Source organism: Electrophorus electricus, chromosome 4, assembly GCF_013358815.1.
Source record: "Electrophorus electricus isolate fEleEle1 chromosome 4, fEleEle1.pri, whole genome shotgun sequence".
NCBI classification, from domain to species: domain Eukaryota; kingdom Metazoa; phylum Chordata; class Actinopteri; order Gymnotiformes; family Gymnotidae; genus Electrophorus; species Electrophorus electricus.
The window spans coordinates 5,303,977-5,324,275 of record NC_049538.1 but is presented as its reverse complement, the minus strand read 5'-3'; the positions used below and the strand labels follow the sequence as shown (position 1 = coordinate 5,324,275).

Genomic DNA, 20,299 nt, shown 5'->3' with positions numbered 1-20,299 from the left:
CAATTCGACTGTGTGTGTGTGTGTGTGTGTGTGTGTGTGTGTGCGAGAGAGAGAGAGAGGAAACAAAAGGAGCTCAAAAAGGTTTATTAGCTGGACAAGAAGTCAAATCTAAACAGCGCAAGAGACGCCGCTGCTCCTGGGTCCTAGTGCACACGTTGTCATTGGTCCCTCAGCTGCACACAGAGAGCGTTAACCTCAGCCTTCACCAGCTCGTCATTACCGTGCCAATTTATTTGTGGCTAATTACCTGTGAAGCATGACTGTTCTTGGTCCGAGACCAGCATCAGAGTTAAAACGGGTAAATAAACGTTTTGATTAAGCACGCAGCTCGCCGGTCCGATGGTCTTAAGGGGCTGCCATAATTACAACTAATTATGGTAATCGGCCTCTGAAGCAGAATCTTTCCCAGGACGGTGCCATGTCATGGATCACAGGCACCTGCAGCTGCTGCGTTAACACCAGGGAAACAACACCAGCTTGGTTTTGTTGTTCAGTGTTATTCAGTCTTATTATTTTTGCAGCCAAACTGCATCAGGCTCTGACTGGTTCTAACAGAAACAAGGTCGCAAACTCTTGTGGGGGAGTACATGTCCCATAGTCCTGTGCCCCACAGAATGCCATAACCCCAGGCACCAGCTGTGGCCAGGGGGTTGGGATGTGTCTCTGCAGTGTCTCTGTATTAAACAGCCTTCGCTCCTTTTCACAACTGATCTGCTCGCTTCTGTCTTCACCCCTGAGCACCATTACCAGTGTTTTCTTTCCTCTTCAGTCATTGGTCAACTGCACACGCCCCCCAGTGCCTCCCGTCCCCCAGTGCCTCCGACCTGCGGCGTGTTCTGGCCCCGCCCACAGGGAAGCCCTTTCGAACATTGCTTCACCCCTGTCACACTCTCCAGTAGACGCTTTTCCACTTGAGAAGCCAACGACGGCGCACTCCCGGGGTGCGAATATTGCCCGTTAAAACATTTTTTAAAAATTGAGCTGTGGAACAGATAATGCAGGCGACTTGTTAGCTGCGGGTAAAAATTGGTGGAAAAGGTATTAAAAACACACGAAACTCATTAACTCCACATGGCGACACACGGCACTGCACGCCTGCAAGAACCAGGGGAGAAAGTGGCTCTGTGGGTCGAATTGAAAATATAGTGTAATGGTCTGCAGCAACAATTTGCCAAGAATAAACGCTGCTGTGTTTGGCTGTCTGTGGCAGTGGAGAGCGACATGTGGAGATGGTCACAGGGAGACACAGAGAGAGAGAGAGAGAGAGAAAGTGCACAAGAAGACTGGCTAGCTATGTTGTTATTTAACAGAAGCAAGGTGACTGAAAAGCAATGTACCAAGCATAATCTGAGTTAGCTTTATATTTATAGTGTTTCAGAAACTTTTAATGATGAACTATCAAGCTTTATCGTGTTTTTATGTCTTTTAGTTTTGTTCCATTAAAACAAAATTGGCAGTTGAAAGACATAAAAGACCTTTATACTGGCCGAAATAATATTAACGATGATGGGACTGAATGTTCTCTCAAATCATCTGTCTTAATGAGACCATAATGTTCTGTACCACTACCCATAGATTTGGAGAGAGAGAGAGAGAGAGAGAGAGAGAGAGAGAGAGAAATCCAACCAAACATATTTGCAGAATGGCCGAAAACAGCAAATCTGTGTCTCTCTGTAGGCTTGAGGCAACACAGTTTTGGGGTAGTAAACTGCATTTCTAGTCATGGTACCTCTAGACCACCAGTCACATTCTACAGCGAGACGCACACACTCGGACTCGGCCTACATACCACCACAGCAGGAGTTTTGTTTAGCGTTAAACCTCTTGATGCTACTTGCGCCATTATTTACTAAGAGCCCTCCACAGGCTGCTGGAGAGGTGTTTTTGCCTCTCTCTTCTTTAAACATGCACCTGAACATTTGTATGGATGTGATGAGAAACAACAGAGGTGGGCAAAATAACACTTTCTTCTCTATAGTCAGCCTGCTGCTTTTGTTTTGCTTTCAAGTGTGTCGTTATTCTTTAACTGAGTGGTGCACTCACAAACCCCATTAGAGACGAATAAGCACAAACGCCTTGCTCGTGGAATTGATGACGGCCCACGATGCACCACTCCAACATGCACCGAGCGGCAGGGGAGACAAAGACAAAAACACACACACACACACACACACACACAGCTACACACACACACACACACACCTACACACACACACACACACACCTACACACACACACACACACCTACACACACAAACACACACAAACACACACACACACAAACACACACACACACACACACATACACACACACCTACACACACACAAACACACACACACACACACACACACACACACACACACACCAGCTCAATAAGACACGAATTACGGCAATTCAGTAAGATACACAGTATGTACCACAAGCAGACAAACAAAATTACCCTTACAACACACCCACTCATTTACACACACACACACACACACACATACACACACACACACAAACACACACCTCTACTATCCAGCCGCTGAAGGTTTATGAACAGCCAGCTTTTCTATAGCCAGAACGACATGACCCTGACCTAGAAATATGCGGTGGCTTTTCAGCTGGCGAATACGGGGTGGGGGTGTGTAATAAGCGCTGCTCTCAGAACCCAAGGGCCCTGTCGTTCTTTCAGCCGAACAATACGCTCCTCGGTCCTGCTTCTCCACTGGCCCAGGCCTGCACAAACGCCCTCTTTCTTCTGTGGACCCCTCAACTTCGCTTCTGAGCCCCCCACTGCTCTGGCCCGGCGAGACAGCGAGGTCTGGATGCCTCACACACGTTCACAGACACGAACCTCTGGCAAGCGGCCAAAGACAACTGCGAATGCAGGCGGCGATGAATAATTAGGCTCAGGTCTGGATCATATCCGGCTGTATCGACATGACTGGAAAACCGTTGGCTTCTTCATCTGCCTCTCTGCATAGAGATGAGACGCACTGTGACTGATGGAGATGTCCATCACAATGTTCTCATGCACCCTTGCTCATGCCAGACCACTGAAATAAACATAATCACTTACCAGAGGCATATTACACCCTCTGTCACTAAGTAAATTTACTGTTATAGTGGGGCCCTCTGTCAGTAAGTAAATTTACTGTTATAATGGGGCCCTCTGTCAGTAAGTAAATGATTGCTATAGTGGGGCCCTCTGTCATTAAGTAATGACTGTTATAATGGGGCCCTCTGTCAGTAAGTAAATGACTGCTATAGTGGGGCCCTCTGTCACTAAGTAAATTTACTGTTATAATGGGGCCCTCTGTCAGTAAGTAAATTCACTGTTATAATGGGGCCCTCTGTCAGTAAGTAAATGATTGCTATAGTGGGGCCCTCTGTCAGTAAGTAATGACTGTTATAATGGGGCCCTCTGTCAGTAAGTAAATGATTGCTATAGTGGGGCCCTCTGTCAGTAAGTAATGACTGTTATAATGGGGCCCTCTGTCAGTAAGTAAATGATTGCTATAGTGGGGCCCTCTGTCACTAAGTAAATGACTGTTATAATGGGGCCCTCTGTCAGTAAATAAATTCACTGTTATAATGGGGCCCTCTGTCAGTAAGTAAATGACTGTTATAATGGGGCCCTCTGTCAGTAAGTAATGACTGTTATAATGGGGCCCCTGTCAGTAAGTAAATGACTGCAATAGTGGGGCCCCTGTCAGTAAGTAAATGTGAGCACTAGCCTTTTGCTCAAACTCCAGATTTGGGTGACAAGTTTTCCGGACTCAAATCAGCAGTCCTGCCACACCTGCTGGCTCTGTCTCCCAACTAACTGTCCATCACATCCTCCAGAAAACACCCTGCACTCTGCTCCCTCATTTCATCCTAAGTTGTTTAACCCTTGGTCGAATCTCGATCTGTAAGAGGCAATTTAATTGGATGATGGGCCTAATGAACACCTGACATGTCAGCACCTCATTGGCCCCTCACACACAGCCTGTCCTTAGAATAATTCTGCTTCCACAGAATTGTGTTGTCTGTGTCTGTCTCTTCCTGCAGGGCATTGCCTGTGCACCTGACATTTCCTCGGACATAAATAAGTGCCACTCCTGTAGACAGACCGCCGGACCGCTGATTTTCCCAAACGTCCAACCCACCGCCGAGCGCCTTGCGGTCCTTGACCCCGAGACTGTTCTAGCGTTCCCTGAACCCTAAAAGCTGCTGAGAGCCAAATGAAATTCCGGTGGTGTGCCGGCCTAATGCAATTAAGGAGCAGGGGAGATCCAGGCGTTGCAGGCTGCCGGAGAGAGCCGCACGGTGTGGCGCGGCGTCGTGTATCACTCCGCTGCATACACCACTTTGTTGCATATCTCTCTGCCACAGCAGAAAGAGAGCCTCGCACCACTCAGACTCGCCTTAGGCCTCTCCTACATCGCCAAACACGGAATAACAATCAGGTAAGAAACGATTTCTGCTCTCTGTGTGAGGGCATCAGTATGGCAGGCGCAGGAACGAAGAGCATACACAACACAACGCTAAAGGAAACCATCACGTGCGGGTAGAGCCTGGTCGGATAAGCAGATTCTGGTTCACCTGGTTCCATTTCATTTGCACGGGGCATTTCTGCCATGGACGCAATCACACAGTCACTTCACACTTAGAAATAAAAGCTCAATTCTTCCCGTGCCTGAAGTCAGTGGTTTGTTTTGTTTATTTCTCCAGAACTTTGGCTGAATCACCATTGTTTACCACCCAAGTACAGACAAAGCATCTCAGAACTCCCTGGAAACCACTTTGCCAAATGTCCAAATTTAGGGCTTTGTGCCAAATAGTTATTACAGACAGATATGTCAGGGAGGCTGAGAACTAGCAAGTGCAATACTGTATCAGCAAAGAATTTTTCCACTCCAATAAAGTTCTGTGGTGAAACATGCCCAGCAGGGCACTCGGGGCTGTGTGATCCCACACAACACGTTCTGCACGTCAGCTCAGGGACTGAGGACTGAGCATGGAGCTGTGTGTCTGTCCCACCTGCTCTGTCTTTCCAGCCAGCGATAGTCACTGTACATTTCCCAGGATCACTGTCTCCTGGCACTCCACAAGCCCCTAATCTCTTTAAGGCCTAAAGCATCTTCCGGGAAAGACCATCGCAGTGTATTCAGCAGGGAGAGACCCTCCCTAACATCTCCTGTGTCTCCCTGCCTCGCTCCCTCTTAAAAATATTGCACAGTTAAGGGTTTATCGCAGTTGGTGCCAATTATAAACACATACTAATTAAGATGCATGGAAACTGTGTTTACCATAACTTTGATTAAAAATTTTTTTAAAAAACACAAACACATTTAGAGTGTTAAGATAGTTATTTGCATGCTTCAGATATTCCCTCTGAATGTGACAATCTTCCTTTCTCATCTTAACAAATGAAACCACTGCCTCCCAAACGCTGTTTACTTCACCTCGGCTGTAGCAAATGGCAAAAATAAACAAACAAACAAGCAAACAATTTAAAAAAAAGAGAGCGAGAGAGAACAATAACATAACGACAAGCAACATCTGCCGTGTGCAGACGCGGAGCTGGACGACTGCCGCCAGAGCTGCTTCTCCACTCAGTGAGCGTGGAGCTTCAGTGCGAGCAAGCCAGAGGAAGGGACCACTACTTCTCGACAGCTCCGTCAGTTACGGAGGTTTCCTGATTGCGGGGACGGCGGACACTCCGACCAAATGACGCATCGGGAGAGGGGGTGACAGAACAAGGGAAGACTGAGAGCCAGTGCTGACGGACAGTAAGAGGTTCGGTGTGTAAGACTGGAGACTGGCGGATAGTGTTTGGAGACGCATGAGCTCAGTCAGACTCGCGATACCCAGCGGTTCTGCTCAGCGCCTACTGATTAGCCCATGATAGCGCATTAATGTGACTACACAGATGCAGTCCAGCCTAAAATACCCTGCATTGTCCTCGAGCTGTCTCCCTCCAGACTTTATTCTGAGTAGGTTTATTTAAAAGCTGACCCCCGCCACCATCTTTTGAAAGCTTATCATAACCCTGTAGGAGATTTGAAATGGACTCTTTTTTTGTGTCAGCAGCCACCCTTAGACCTTTGGCTGATTCTGTAAGAATAACAGCAGCTGACTGTACCAGTAGCCAAAGGTCCCATGTATGAGCAATGAGGACAACAGCAGCAAACAAAAAAAAGAGATCACTTAACAAACCCGTTCAGCTGTTATTTCATCATACGCCGATGATCAGATTTTGTCTGATCACCTGAGTTGTTGACAGCACCTTCAGCGTGGCCCAGCCATAGTGAACAGCTGATCTGATCAACCCTTCGCTGCTGAGGGGCCGAGTTTGACTCTGGCATCTGCAGCCCAGGATCCTGCTCGAGATACAGGGGCAGCTGGAAAACGACTCCCCCGAGAGGGACGGAGGACGTGCCCGGCCCAGACGAGAGGTCCTCGGCTCGACAGTCCGATCGGCACTGCATGCAAAGACGCTACAGTTTTCCCTTGGCTGTAAAAATCGCCCCGGACACGGAAGCCACGAACGTGAGAATGTGATCCCCAGCACAGCGACCCCGGGGCCCGACCGGGGTCATGCCCGGACGTTTGTGGGGTGACGAACTCACACTTGGACCCATCCTCCAGCCCGCATGCTGAACGGACGAATCTAATAAATCTCATTGGCACTCAGAGTCCATTTAAGGTGAGTCAAGTCGAGCTCTTCCAAATCTTTTCAAGCGAAACGAATCGGCAGCGTTTCACTGACAGGCTAACGGCGGGTAATTGCAGGGGTCAGGGGAGAGGGGGCCAATTTCTCCCACCACAGAGGGCTTTTTTTGGCGCCCGGAGGACGACAGCTCTTCAGGCCGAGCTGGGGAGCGGGCTGAGTACACGCTTCAGGGCGGAGAGGCACTTCATCTACTCGTCCAGTCAGGGACAGCGCGGGAGCTGAGGGGAGCGATGGGAAAGAGGGTTTCCTTTCTGCGGATCATGCTGGGATTGGAGAAGAGATGAGGAGGATATGAGGAGTGCGCTTGAGGCGAGAGGAGGAGCGCGGCGTCCATGAGCGTGCCTACTCCGATTGTGCTGTGTGTGTGCGTGCGGGCGTAGGAGTGTGCGGCGGAGCATGCGCGTGGGATAAGGAAGAAGTCATTTAGCGTGGAGATTAATCAAGCAGAAAAATGCATGCTGGACGAGAAGCCCCCCCCAGCGGACCCCAAATGGACCTGTCCGTCAGAATTAACCAGTGCGCCACCGTCTCCCGCACTTTGCCTGCGGGCAGTTAACGCGTAGCTCAATAGCTGGAACCACAGCATCTCGCCGCGGAGTGCTAGTGAGCTAGCTGCCTCGTGCAGCAACCACCCCCAACTCGTTTTGCTACCAGGAAGCTGAGGGGGTGGAAGCACTCCAGTGCAGATCAAACGGCAGAGCTTCCAGCATCTCTGTGGAACAACAAAGGAGAGAGAGAGAGGGGGGGGGGAGAGAGAGGGGGGGGAGAGGGAGAGAGAGAGAGAGGGGGAGAGAGAGAGAGAGAGAGAGAGAAGGAGAGAGAGAGAGGGAAAGAAAGCGAGGGGGAGAGAGAGGGAGAGAGAGAGAGAGAGAGAGAGAGAGAGAGCAAGAGAGAGGGAGAGAGAGGGGGGGAGAGAGAGGGGGGAGAGAGGGAGAGAGAGGCGGAGAGATAGAGGGGGAGAGAGAAAGGCATAGAGACAGAGGGATTTGTGGGATTTTTTAAACTGCATTTTGTGATTTTCGTCTGACGGGAGGTGACGACTGGTGCCGGCCCTGCCAGGAGGCGCATGGTGCCTCCACACGGAGGACTGCCCGCGATCGCCTTCCTCTGCACCAGCCGTGCGGGCCCTGAGCACACCCCCCCCAGGTGGGCCCCTCTCCAGGCTATGAGCATGCCGCCTGCCCCTCGGGCCATGCTGTCTCCATGAAAAAGATTACAGTAACTGTTCTGGACATCAGTTCTCCTCAGAAGGAATCAGTTCTCCTGACATTATGCACTCGTAACATGATGGCCTCACCCACTCACTTCTCTTCTCGCACATATAAACACACACAAAGATATTCAACACACAGCCAAGAAGCCAAAGGCTTCATTTAATGTGTTTAAGGAGGTTACTGGGAGGTGTGTGTGTATGAATGAAGTGAATGTGAGAAGTAAAAAAACCAGAACACTGTTAGTTGAGCACCGCAGACCTCCATGTGCAAATAACATCACGCTCCTATTGATGAATCAGCTTAAATATGACTTCAGTAATGGGATCTCTCGCAAAGTGTCAGCCTAATCACGACCGACGTATCGAGCTTCCCCATTACACCACAGTGTCCCATTTAAATGGTACTGTTCACTAATTGTCTGATTTATGCCACCCACTCAGTGAGAGCTCGGGCAAGAGAGAGCTAATTCTCCTCTTTTCTGAAGTATTAAAGTGTTTTGGTCCTCACTCCTCACCTAGCAACAGTGGAGGCCAGTTTAAAGGCACTGCCTCATTTTCCATCAGTCTGGCTGGGTGGAATATTTGACTTGAGAGCTACATGAAGCAAAATGGATACAGCTACAATACCAATGCGAGAGAGATGGTGTAAGTTGATAAATATGTACAATTACCTTTAACATACAACTAACACTATAGACTTCATATATACATATTCACACACACACACACACATATATATATATATATATATATATGCACCACTCCAAATCTGGCAATGTACAGTATGTACAAATCTCAACATTAACATCATTCACAAATGCGCTCGCGCACACACACACACACACACACACACACACACACAAAGTTACATTTTCCCCAGGAACCTGTTGCTGAAAATAACTGTTGCGCCGATCCCCGCGTCTAATGCTAAACTGTGCTATTTCAGACCATCCTGTGCACAATATCCCAAATGTCTTTATCCATCTGAATCAGGTAATTACACAAAACATAGTACGCCTTCTCTGTACAGCAATTCGTTCTGATGTTAATTTATTCTATAGCTTTATTCTATAGATCCGAGAACATGTCTCAGTGATACAGAAGTTGCCTACCTGTCGTCCGCTTGCCAGTCCCCGAGCAACAGGTCTCGGAACCGGTACCGCGGCGGCAGCGGCAAAACCTCCTTCTCAAGCTCCACCATGGCCACCTGATCGGCGCCAAGCCCAGCGCGAATCAGCTCAACTGGGAAGCGAATCCAGATGACTCTGCCCCCTCCAGACGCCTCGGTTCTTATTGTTTCGATCCCGGATCCATATTCTTACAGGGGTCCGAGCGCTATGATCATCGCAGCATACTTTCAAAATTGGCGAGCGCTTTGCGATGGCTGTGCCGTGACAGGCGCGACGAAACCTCGGCGTGGAGACGCGTCCGCGCAACTGGTCGCCACCCCAAAAGGAAAACTCTCCCCCCTTTCACAAGGGATGAAGACACTGTGTCTGAACTTGCCTCATTCCTCAGTCAAATGCTCCATGACATCGGTTATTAATCGGCGTTCAGCTTCGCGTCCTGCAGGGGTCAGGAGGCGTGCGCCTACCGTCCATTTCAGCGCAGCGCCTTAGTTCGGACGCGCCGGGGAGGGATGGGTGCATCATTGGGTAACGGGTCTGGGGCACATTCTGCATGACATTATACTTCCCAATCACACACGAGGGAAACACGTCTCCAAACATGAAAGCTGTAGCATTTTTCTCACTTTAGAGCTCGCGTGAAAAGCATTTTATTCCAAATCAACATAATTGGACTACCTGCTGAGGAAAGTCAGGGCAATGCATAATAATATTAATGACGTCCAAGACCCAATATTTAATGGCTACAGAAAATAGAAACTAATAGTGCTCTCATAGCTGAACTGGCAGAATGACTGAGCCGAGGGCAAACTCAGCTGTGCAACCTGTTGATTTGTCTAAGCTCGCAATATGACAAACAAGTATGTAACAGTAAATTAACAGAAAATGATGGCTTTATCCAACATGAGGCGACTTGTCGTGCTAGAAAGCCCTCCGTGCTGAGACGCGAGTATCTCGCGTAGCCGCACGCAGTCAGCCACACAGCGGGTTCTTGGGAGCGGCGCGCCCTCTAGTGGTCGCGGCCCGTCGCGCTTTCGATTTGCTCCGCTGCGCCCGAGCTTTGATGTCAATTGATTGATTGATTGATTGATTGATTGATTGATTGGTTGGTTGGTTGGAGTCACTTATTTGGCCTGGAATCAAAATTGTGCATGATGGACAGCTAGGGAAAGCATAGCCACGAGATGAAAGAAAACCCGAGCTATGAGTGTAATGGAGACCTTTATTCACCGTTACAAAACATAATTGAATGTTTTACAAAAAAGTCATTCTGTGGAAATATATACAGGTAATAAGTGAAGCTATAATACTGAAAACGTGTAAGAACAGAAGTGTTACATGAAAAGTACAAGAATATAAAGTTGTAAGGTTAAAACTGATGAAAGGTTATAAGATTTGGTTAAAATCGACAAAAGATTACTAAAAGAAGGGTAGAGACAATCTGCTCAGAGATTTAAGTGGGTGAGAAGATGTTTGTGTTGTCAAGAAATGATAGCTCTCCCCTAAAAACATTAAATTCACAACACAAAGTATAAACATTTGTATACTGTTAAAAATTACACTAATAGTTTGTGTCCATCACACAAACAAACAAACAAACAACAAACCCCCGCATGCTAAGTGGTCCTGGAGCCCATAATTTCAAGCTCATCAACCATACAACTGGTAGCCAGGAGTCTCTGTCTCTCTCTGATCAATCAAGGGTGATGTTTACTGACGCAAGTGCATCCTCAGCCCAGCTGGGGTACTGCTCACTGGAGGGAAACATTCTCTTCATGAAGCTCCTCACGAACTCGGGGAAACGCTGCTCTATGATGCTGTCACGCACCGAGCGCATCAGGGTCAGCTGCACAAGAGAGACCGCGTTTACTGCACACAGCTTGGGTGGCTCAAACGAAGCTTGACTGAGCTGACTAGGTAACTGATAACACTGGCAGAGAACAAACGAACGTTACCAGGGACTTGGGGCTGCCCAGTATATCATTTTCTCAATCATATCACGATATACGGTATATATTTTTTCCTGCCACCCAGTCAGCTCATATGTGCAGCCTAGCAAGAAGATCTCATTCACGTAATGCCAAGTTAGCAACAAGAGTAATTCTGGAGTCAAGTGTCCATACAAAAAAACAGAGGGTACAAAGAATGAGTGAGAAAGAGAGCAAGTGAGAGATTGACAGCAAGGGAAAGTAGAATGCACAAGTTCTGTGGGTGCACCCGATCAAATCAGCACCTGGTAGCAGATGTTGTGGACGGTGATGTGATGCATGGCAGCAGTGTCGCTCTTGAAGAGGGCATGCAGGTATGCCCGACTGTGTCTGCAGGGGTTAAGAGAGGCATGCCATTTTCTTTTTTAATTACTGTGATAAAACATAACCTTGTGCCTAGAACCCCCCGCGCCCCCAATCTGATCAACGGACCGCAAAAGGATTTTCAGCAGATAATCACCTCTAAAACTGCACTCATCTCTGCAATTCGAGTTCATTACTCAGTGTAGCCTGTGCCCAGGAACCCCACGCAGTATGCCACAAGATAAAAGACTCAGACTAGGAAAGAGCATCGGCAGACGTAGACCAAACTCCCGGCTGGTCATACCTCTTGCAGGTAGCACACTGGCACTCAGGGTCTATGGGCTGGAAGTCCTTAGCGTACTGCTTCTGTTTGAGCTGTAGTGACCCCCAGGGGACCAGAGCAGAGCCAAACCTCTGACAAACAAATGGCAAAACGAGGCTGATCGCATGCAGAGGTAAGCTAAAGAGATGTACTCAAAAAAGGAACAGTACTTGCATAGTGGTTTTAAAAGCAACATTCTGAGGCCTTAAGGTTTGGGGTAGAATACATACGGCTGTTCGGGTGGGAAAGACGCAGTCAAACATGTCACAGCCTAGGGCGACACACACAACCAGGTCCACCGCATAGCTGCAACACACAAGAGCACGATCAGCAATGTTTACATCCCCCCGTTGCGTGTAGCAACCGTTCACTGCAGCTGCTGGGCAGTGGCAGACACAAGCCACTTGTTAGCACGCGACAGTAACGTCGTATACGTGAACGTGGGTGGATATCTTACCCAACTCCCATGAGGTAGCGAGGTTTTCCTCTAGGGAGGTGGTCTGTGCTCAGAGTCACCATCTTCCAGAAATCATCCTTCTCTTCCCCGCCGCTCAGGCCGCCGATGGCGAAACCAGGCACGTCCCGCTTTGTCATCTCTGGCCGACGAGAACCACAGACATTTTAGGCTGGTCCACATAAACAAGAGTTACAGCAGGATGAGGCTTAAAAATAAATAAATAAATCACTGCAAGAGGGGTTTTGAAAGTAGCAGAACTTCAAGCAATAGCAAAATGCCACGGAACAGAATAAGACACTGACAGTAATTCCTTTTGACGGACTCTCTGGAATGTGCGGCTGTCACCGATCTTTTCACCTATGGCGTATGTAAATGAATGCAGGTTACCGTGGAGGCGGAGTGAAAGGGTAGCAGAGGGATTCAGGCGCCTCTCACCGTCTAAACACGCCTTACGCAGTTCTGCGTTTAGGCCGCCCTGGATGATGGCAAACAGGTTCTGCCTGTGTGGGTTCTTATTGGCTGCGGCGCAGCGGTCCAGCCAGCGAATGGAACGCCGCATGGCTTCCTCCACCCTGGGGCCCGTCACCGTGCTGCTGACCACATCATCCAGCTGCATGATGATATCCGAGCCTGGACAAATGCCCCGAATAAACACACACACACACACACACACACACACACACACACACACACACACACAATAATACACACACCACTATAAATGGGAAACAAAAGGAATATGTCTTCATAAAACAAAAATGCGGAACACAGTGAATTAAAGACACTCATTAATGATCTGTAAAGTCAACACGGGATTGCTTTGACCCAGTGCGCTGACCATGAGCCGACATAAAGGTGATCCGCATGGGCAAAACTTGTACCAAGGCTGTTCTGTATGGCGATGGATTGCTCGGGGGTGAGTAGTATTTCCCTGCCATCATACGGAGAGCGGAACATGACTCCTTCCTCCGTCACCTCGGACAACTCCACCAGGGACACCATCTGAAAACCTCCGCTGTCCTGGTCGGCGCATGCGAAGAAAACGGCACAGGAGTTCAGCGTCCCATTCAACGGGCAGAAACAGGATCAAACGGCTTAGGCTTTTTCTAAATGCTTTTTAAACATGCGCGGTGTGACAGAATGTCGCCAGGCCCAGACTTGGGTTCCATCGTGGATGGCATGTAAAGCATCGTACATCAGGATCTGACCTAGTTCCTCCTCTTACTAATGCGCATGTCAGCAGAGTCACCTTACCGTCAGAAGGTTTCTTTTCCAGTTCATGAAACCGTGGAGGCCGTTGGCTTTCTCGATCAGCTCTGGACCCTGAAAGTCATAGCCGGACACTGCGCTTAAAGCGGTAGACCAATACGGCCCTGCGCACAACCTCTTGTGGACTGCGTTGAGATTCACGTACCGGTCGCATGCCCAAGTGATATGTGTTACCCAGGCATATCTGGCAACCCAGCTCCTCCAGCTGAGCCACGGTGACCCCTTTCAGAGTGCCCTGCGTGCCTACCGGCATGAACACCGGCGTGTTAACGGCGCCGTGAGGAAGCTTGAGAACACACGCGCGTGCCTTGCTAACCGGGCATTCCGCTAGCACGTGAAGCGCGAGAGAAGCGGCGGATGCAGCGGTTTTCGCAGCTGCCATGTCGGACGGGGCGGCGCGTGTGGCACTCGCGGCCGCAGCCATTTTGAAAACCTTGTTCATAGTGACGCTACGAGAATCATACCAGGAAGTGGTTTTTTTTGTTGTTTTTTTTTAAAAGCTTTTTAAAAGTACGTTTGCATTCTAAATTAAAAATATTTGATCGCAGCAGAGTAACGTTGCAATCGAATTTCGTTGTTGACATTAAGGGGTATTTCATCAAAAACCAACAACTATACCAAATTATCTCTAAAACTCTCAGCTACGTTTGTACATGTATCTCGGTGACCTGTATGTTGATACTTCCACCAAAAACGTTTACGAAAGTAATTTATAAAACATAAAAGCCCTGGATTTTGTGGTCCACTGAATTTATTTTTTATTTCTAAAAGGAAGGTAGTGCGTGCGCTCTCTCAAAGCAGACTCTAAATGGACTGCGCTCATAAAAGATTGACACTTCAGTTCACCACTCACATCGCACACGTCCTTTTCGGTTAAACGCTGGATGAGATGTCCAATCGAAATTTCAAACACACGAGGGAGCCGTCAGAAGAACCAATGAGCTTTCGGGATATCAACTCACAGTAGGCGGGACCTTCAGAAGAACCAATGAACTTTCAGAGTATCACATGACAGGAGGCGGGAATGAAGTCACCGGCGGAGGTCGGATGTCGCCTGACCGGATGGTTGCTGGAAGTTTTGTTTTGTGAGTTTAACGACGAGTGACTGCAGACGAATTAAACGGTTTCAGTGTTTACGCGGTAATGTTTGTCGTCCGCTAACAGTCCCTAGGGTCTCTCAAGACAGCTCCTTTTTTCCCCAGTGACAGACCGATGAGTGAAACTGTTTAGCGGGAGGGACTGAACGCCTGGACGTAACCCGAGCACCTCGCTCCGCGCAGCCATGGGGAACCGGGGGATGGAGGAACTGATCCCCCTCATCAATAAACTCCAGGACGCCTTCAGCTCCATCGGACAAAGCTGTAACTTGGATCTGCCACAGATCGCAGTGGTTGGCGGACAGAGTGCCGGAAAGAGCTCGGTTTTGGAAAATTTCGTCGGCAGGTTTGTTCGTTATTCATTCCAACTTCATCCATAATTGTCCAGATTATATCCAGTAAAGCAGCTCCAAAACTACATCCTGACGTCCGTCTCAAACTTTTATGAAGTGGCGCACATTTGGCTGCGTATTTTCGTTTGTCGTCGGTTAATCGACTCTCGAGGATCTTGCCGTCCACGGACGTGAGTTCCGTAGTCTGTGTAAGAGGGGGTCAGAGGCGCTGCGCAGGCCGAATGTGATCGCGGAATGACTGATGAGGAAACTCGAGGTGGCATTGCAACAAAACACGGAAATGCAGTCGGACAGCAGTTTGATTAGGATTATTAAGTTTGGGTGTTTTTTTTTTGTTTTTTTTTTGAAGTGGCATAATGTGATATTTATACCCGTACTACTACTACTGCTACTGCTGCTGCTGCATAGTCCGTGTAATTCGCTCTTAAGTTGTGAAACATCACAGACCCATTCGCTACGTGTACGGTGGATTTACAGCAAATGTTGGTCATACAAAGCTGTTAGATTATTTACGTTTTGTAACAATTCTGAGCGGTTTGCATACATAGATGTCATAGTTCTGGTTCGCGTATCTTTTATTGTTAGATAGCTTTTAAGAGCTTTCAAGGAGCCTTGTTTCATACATCCACGGGAACTAGACCCTTGTGCTGTGATCCTCGTTGAAACGTGTCCGCCGTGCAAGCTGCCGCCTTTCCCAAGAATTATGGGCGCACCATGGATGCCGTGCTGCACCTGACCCTAGTGGTCTGTAACAGGTGAAAGGTGTGGGCTCTGCCTTCGCTTGAGTACGCCCAAACGTGACGATAATCTCAATAAAGAGCTCCTGATTCCCTCCTGCCCTTATCGATCTGTGATTTCCTGAATTGGGGAACAGGAGGCCGGACTGACGAGGGAGTGTAACCAGGCGTCCCTGTGGGGGAATACAGGCTCCTTGCTTTCCTGCAATCATTTCCTACCTCATTTTCATCTGTACATCTGTGCTGTCTCGAGCTTCCCAGATGATGATGCATTCTGCCACTGTTTCTGCAATGGTCTGACACTCAGACATGACTTGCCCACTTTTTACTTTAAAACACATTGTTTCTCCATGAGAATGAGAAGTCTTAGTCCACAGAGCTCGACAGTCATGCTTTAAGTAACCTGAATCTTATTTATTTGCTTATTTACTTCACGTGAGTATCCGCTATTTTATATCTTGCCATTGAAGCACAGGCTTCATGTTACTGTGAGAGAATGGAGCCTGTGACATGGCCAAAAGCAGCCTGTTCAGCAGGTTTGGGGGTTTTTTTTGTTGTTTTTTTTCGTATCTGACAAACAACAGCAAGAGAGGCACGCCCCGTATATATGCAGGCAGCCAGCTTTAACCTACATGCCTTCTAGCAGGGCAAGGGCAAACACCAGCACATGCTTAGATAATCGCAGGCCGCACAGCGTAGAGTTTGCATACAAATGAGGCTCCAGGAGAACTTCAGAACTTCTGCACGGCAACAATGGTTTTGATCAGCAGGTGCCTGAAGGGGATGGGGGTGGGGGTGGGGGGGACATCCAAACTGAGACATCCTTTAAAATCCTCATGCAGCTTTTAATCACAATTATAAGCAGAGAGGAGTTAGCATCTCCACCCAGAAACGAATTAGCATCTCCTCACAAGTCTCCACCTGACAGCCTGAATTTCTGAATCATCTCCCAAAGAGTGATTGACAAGTTATGGCTGGTGGCTAAATACTGCATCTGAACATGAACCTGTGGTGTTGAGGATGTTAGTTTAGTAGGTGGCCCTCTGTCAGCCTGTCTTTTCTACTCCCAGCCGCAGTGCTGAGAGTATTTGCTCATGACTCAGCATGAGGTTAGTGTTCTTGCTCACCTCTCTGTCCCGCAGACAGTGTGATAACGCTCTCAGAAAATGGCAAAGGCTGCGTTTCCTTCTCAAGAACTGCTTACATGTTTCAGATGAAAAATGAAGCAAAACGGAGAGAAAAACGCCCAACCCAGGCACATCTGGATCTCAGCTTGATCTTGATCCAGTTACAAACTCTTGATTAAGCGAAAGAATCAGGACACGCCAACGTTTTTTTTTTTTGAAGTGGGCTTTCTATTCTTTCTTTTCTCACGTATTAAAGATGTTCGCGTTAAAGACGTGTTTAACTTTGATGTTATCTTTTCCCGCTTTCATGACCACAGGCACCTGAAAGGTTTGGGAGAACGCTGGCAGCCGTGTCTGTTAGCCGGCAGTAGCCGGCAGCCGTGGCCGTTGGCTCTGTGTGGCCTTTAGTCAATTAGCCGATTGTTCCTCTGCCTGCCGCGGTCATGGCCGCGTTTGACTTCATAGTGTGACGCGGTGTAGTTTTTGTTCGCAGGGAACATGCATAAATACAAGTAACAAGGGTGTCAGGGACAGAGTACTATCTGTGATGGCTGCATGATATCCCTCCTTGAGGAGGGGTGTGGGTTCATGTGTGTCACCATTATACTCTGAGTTATTTAAATAAACATTTACATTGATTTGGGAAATTTCATACTTCATACAGGCTAAGCACAGAATTACACTGGGAACTATTTTCCCATACCATATTAGTTGCATTAACAGACATTTGGGTATTTTGGTCAGATGGACATTATGGTTTTGAAATCAGTTTGTAAATAAGGACCCGTTTCTTACCCACAGCGTTTGACTGCCCAGCACACGAAGGCCCACCAGCGTACGATGCTCAGTTGGAAGCTCAGGAAGTGTAGTGTTGACTCCCTTTTTAAGAGAACATTTTATTCTGGTTTTATTCAGTCCGTTTCGATCTTTTCTTTTATTTGGGTAGGTTTGGGTAGGAATTGGTTGGAAGGACTTGTTAGCGTTAGTAAAACAGCAGGTGTAAAGGTGAATGAGTTCTCTCAGGGTTAGAGTTAGCCATAAAGGAAACCCAGGCAGTTCTTATTAACTCTTCACTTTTTCTTCAGTGAGTTCAGATTGCTTCCATATGCTCACAGATTTAGGTTGCTAAGATGCAGGACTAACAGATTAAAACATTCATTTGGCTCTGTGGCTATTTGTCTTTTGAATACGTTTTTCGGTGCAGACTGGTTTGTCTGTGGTGTGTTGCATGTTGTTGATGTCTGACTGCTGGCTGTACAACAAATTGTACAGTGTTAACCTTGACACTGTGGTGGTCACTGTAGTAATAGGAAGACATGACACCCCCATAAGGAGAACATATGAGGGTTGGGGATATCACATTGCACAAGATGAAAACTGTATTTAGCCATCTAACAGAGCAGGCCAATTTGATCTAGAAATCTGTAATATAAATTAATGTTTGAGCCACCAAACATGACAGGTACTTGCAGTATTTAAGTATGACATAATGAAATTCTTCTGTCCTACCCTTCACAAGGAAAGGATGTTTTGAACACTGAGAACTGAAGTGATTTTTTTTTGTGACGGAGAGCATCGTTTAGGAAGGCTAAACGAGTGCTCTGGCTGATTCCAGGGAGCTGGCTCTTTGGTCTGGTGGTCAGCGCTCCCGTTTACTTCCTGTTGGATCCGGGTTTGAGTCCTGGGTCCAAATGTTATTTTGTTTTTTGGTATTTCACACCATTGCAAACATCATATCTGACAGGCGTTTATCTCGCAGACTTTCTGCAGTTAGCCGGCATGTACGTGACCGAGTAACACACTAAAATAATCTGGCTCGATGAAAAGGAACTACCGGTTTACTGCAGATGGACAAATGTGTCCGGTCTGGTGTTCTGCCGGCTGGAGCTCGGGGAGCTGAAATACTGGACAGCCCAGCCCTGAAATACGGACGTCTGGTGGCCCATTACACACCGGATGATGTGCTTGGACAGCGAGGAATCTGAGCCAGGAAGTCAGCAGATAAACAGTAGTCACTCTAGCCATTTTCTTTCAAGGAGCAAGATAAATATGAAAACATGTCATGTTTGATTTCTGCGTCTGGCCCGAGTTGCGTACGTATGCTTTCTCGAGCTTTTCTGAGATGGCGGTAATCTTTGAGTTTACCAAAGAGCCGTCGCGTTTCCGTGTTTACTGGCCATCTCCTAGTATATTACTAAATTGAGCAGTCGTGATTACGGCCGCCGCAGAACCGCAACCGGTCAATGGGACAGTGGCGCGTGTGACCATCGGTCGCTGGACCCCAGCCTGTCCACTGGTCCGTGGTGCTAACATTTAAACAGCTGTGGATTAACACACAAAAGTGTCGTGCCTCTCGGCAACCAACTCGTTTGGCAAACACTGGCGCGCGTTAATGAATCCACGCTGCATCCGTAGCCACTCTGACCTCAGCGCAGGCTGTTGGCGCACACTTGCATGGCTCAAGCTGAGTCCCGATGCTGCAGAGCTGGGTTTTCAAGTTTTTCTTGCAGTTTTGCAGTGGTGCGTAAAAATGTCATATCAAGCATGCTAAAGCAAAACAACGTCGTGACTATAAAGCTCTCCGTGTAGCGTCAAATGCAAAATTGTTGGTCATTCACCAGAAACTTTTTTAATTGTGAGCGGATAAACTCACCTGTCGGCAACTGTAGTTAATGCTACTGCTAGCAAACCTGCTTGGGGAGTGGGGTCTTTTAAAGGAATTTACCATTTTGATATCTTAAGACATTGAGACCATCCCAGAATTCCCCCTCATGTCCTGTTCTATTGGACAGCACTTCCATGTGTTTTTTCTTTTTTAGATCTGCTCTGATATTAAATGGGAAGTCTCACGCACTGATTGCTTTCTTGGTTTCTGACCTACGTTATTGCCTTCATAGTGCTGAAGCAGCCAGACAAAAGACTGATTAGAGAGTCCCAACTTCACAGTGCCAGCATCTTGCTTCGTGAGAAAATACTGAATTCATGGCCATGTTTTAGGTTTTCGCTGCTGCATCTCGTGAATAAAAAGAGACTGAACAGATGAAAGGTGTATTTTACAACAGCCTGCATCATGCTGAATAACAGCTGACTGTGATCTGAATGTGGTTCATTAATCAATAACTGCTTTTCTGGCACACACTCTTCGTCCTAGTTGTGAAGGAAGGGCGCCTATCTCGGGCACGTTTGGTCGGGCGGGGCTCGTTGTTTCAGAGCCTGGGCGACCGTCATATCTTGCTTTGCAAGTTGGTTTGGGGCGAGGCTGTTATCTCGTGTGCTCTGCACACAGTGGGCGGGGCCTGTGGCTGGAGATCTGCAGACTCATTGGCTCTAGGAATTTGGAGGGTGTGGCCTGCCCTCTTTCTTTTTGTGACAGCTTACTGAAAAGAAAGTGGAACAGGGAAGGCTATGAATTATTAGTAGAGGAAGACGAAGGTAGATCGAGATCCGAAAGTGCGTGCGTCTGTGGAAGTTTAAAGTGTTCCCATAAACTGGCCAGTCTCGGCTGAACACACAGGCTATGTTTCTTCCATTTCGACCGAGCCATTAGGGACCATGTTGTAGTGTTTGCCTAAGCTATAACTCGAGTGAACTCTGTCATG

At 47.8% G+C, this 20,299-nt stretch overlaps 3 protein-coding genes across 12 annotated transcripts in view; 1 reads left to right on the top strand and 2 right to left on the bottom strand.

Annotated features, from left to right (window-relative positions):
- Positions 1–9,443, bottom strand: part of LOC113587310 (potassium channel subfamily T member 2) — a 48,636-nt gene extending 39,193 nt beyond the window's left edge. For all 3 annotated transcript variants that reach the window (XM_035525337.1, XM_035525339.1, XM_035525338.1), the window contains exon 1: positions 9,033–9,443. In XM_035525337.1, the coding sequence (XP_035381230.1) occupies positions 9,033–9,121 (89 nt within the window). In that variant the 5' untranslated portion in view covers positions 9,122–9,443. The remainder of the gene's footprint in view (positions 1–9,032) is intronic.
- Positions 9,444–10,251: 808 nt separating this feature from the next.
- On the bottom strand, positions 10,252–14,195 carry qtrt1 (queuine tRNA-ribosyltransferase 1). Its single transcript, XM_027025907.2, has 9 exons — positions 13,532–14,195; positions 13,372–13,440; positions 12,999–13,137; positions 12,553–12,747; positions 12,118–12,256; positions 11,891–11,966; positions 11,643–11,752; positions 11,281–11,365; positions 10,252–10,893 (listed from the first exon to the last, which is right to left on the bottom strand). Exons 1-9 carry the CDS (start codon positions 13,826–13,828, stop codon positions 10,741–10,743), a joined length of 1,263 nt encoding a protein of 420 aa, XP_026881708.2. The 5' UTR covers positions 13,829–14,195; the 3' UTR covers positions 10,252–10,740.
- Positions 14,196–14,246: 51 nt separating this feature from the next.
- dnm2a (dynamin 2a) overlaps positions 14,247–20,299 on the top strand; it is a 26,641-nt gene continuing 20,588 nt past the window's right edge. For 5 of the 8 annotated variants that reach the window (XM_027025903.2, XM_027025899.2, XM_027025902.2 and 2 more), the window contains exon 1: positions 14,247–14,829. In XM_027025903.2, coding sequence (XP_026881704.2) covers positions 14,669–14,829 — 161 coding nt within the window. In that variant the 5' untranslated portion in view covers positions 14,247–14,668. The remainder of the gene's footprint in view (positions 14,830–20,299) is intronic. The other 3 variants (XM_027025905.2, XM_027025904.2, XM_027025900.2) reach the window with 2 other exon arrangements.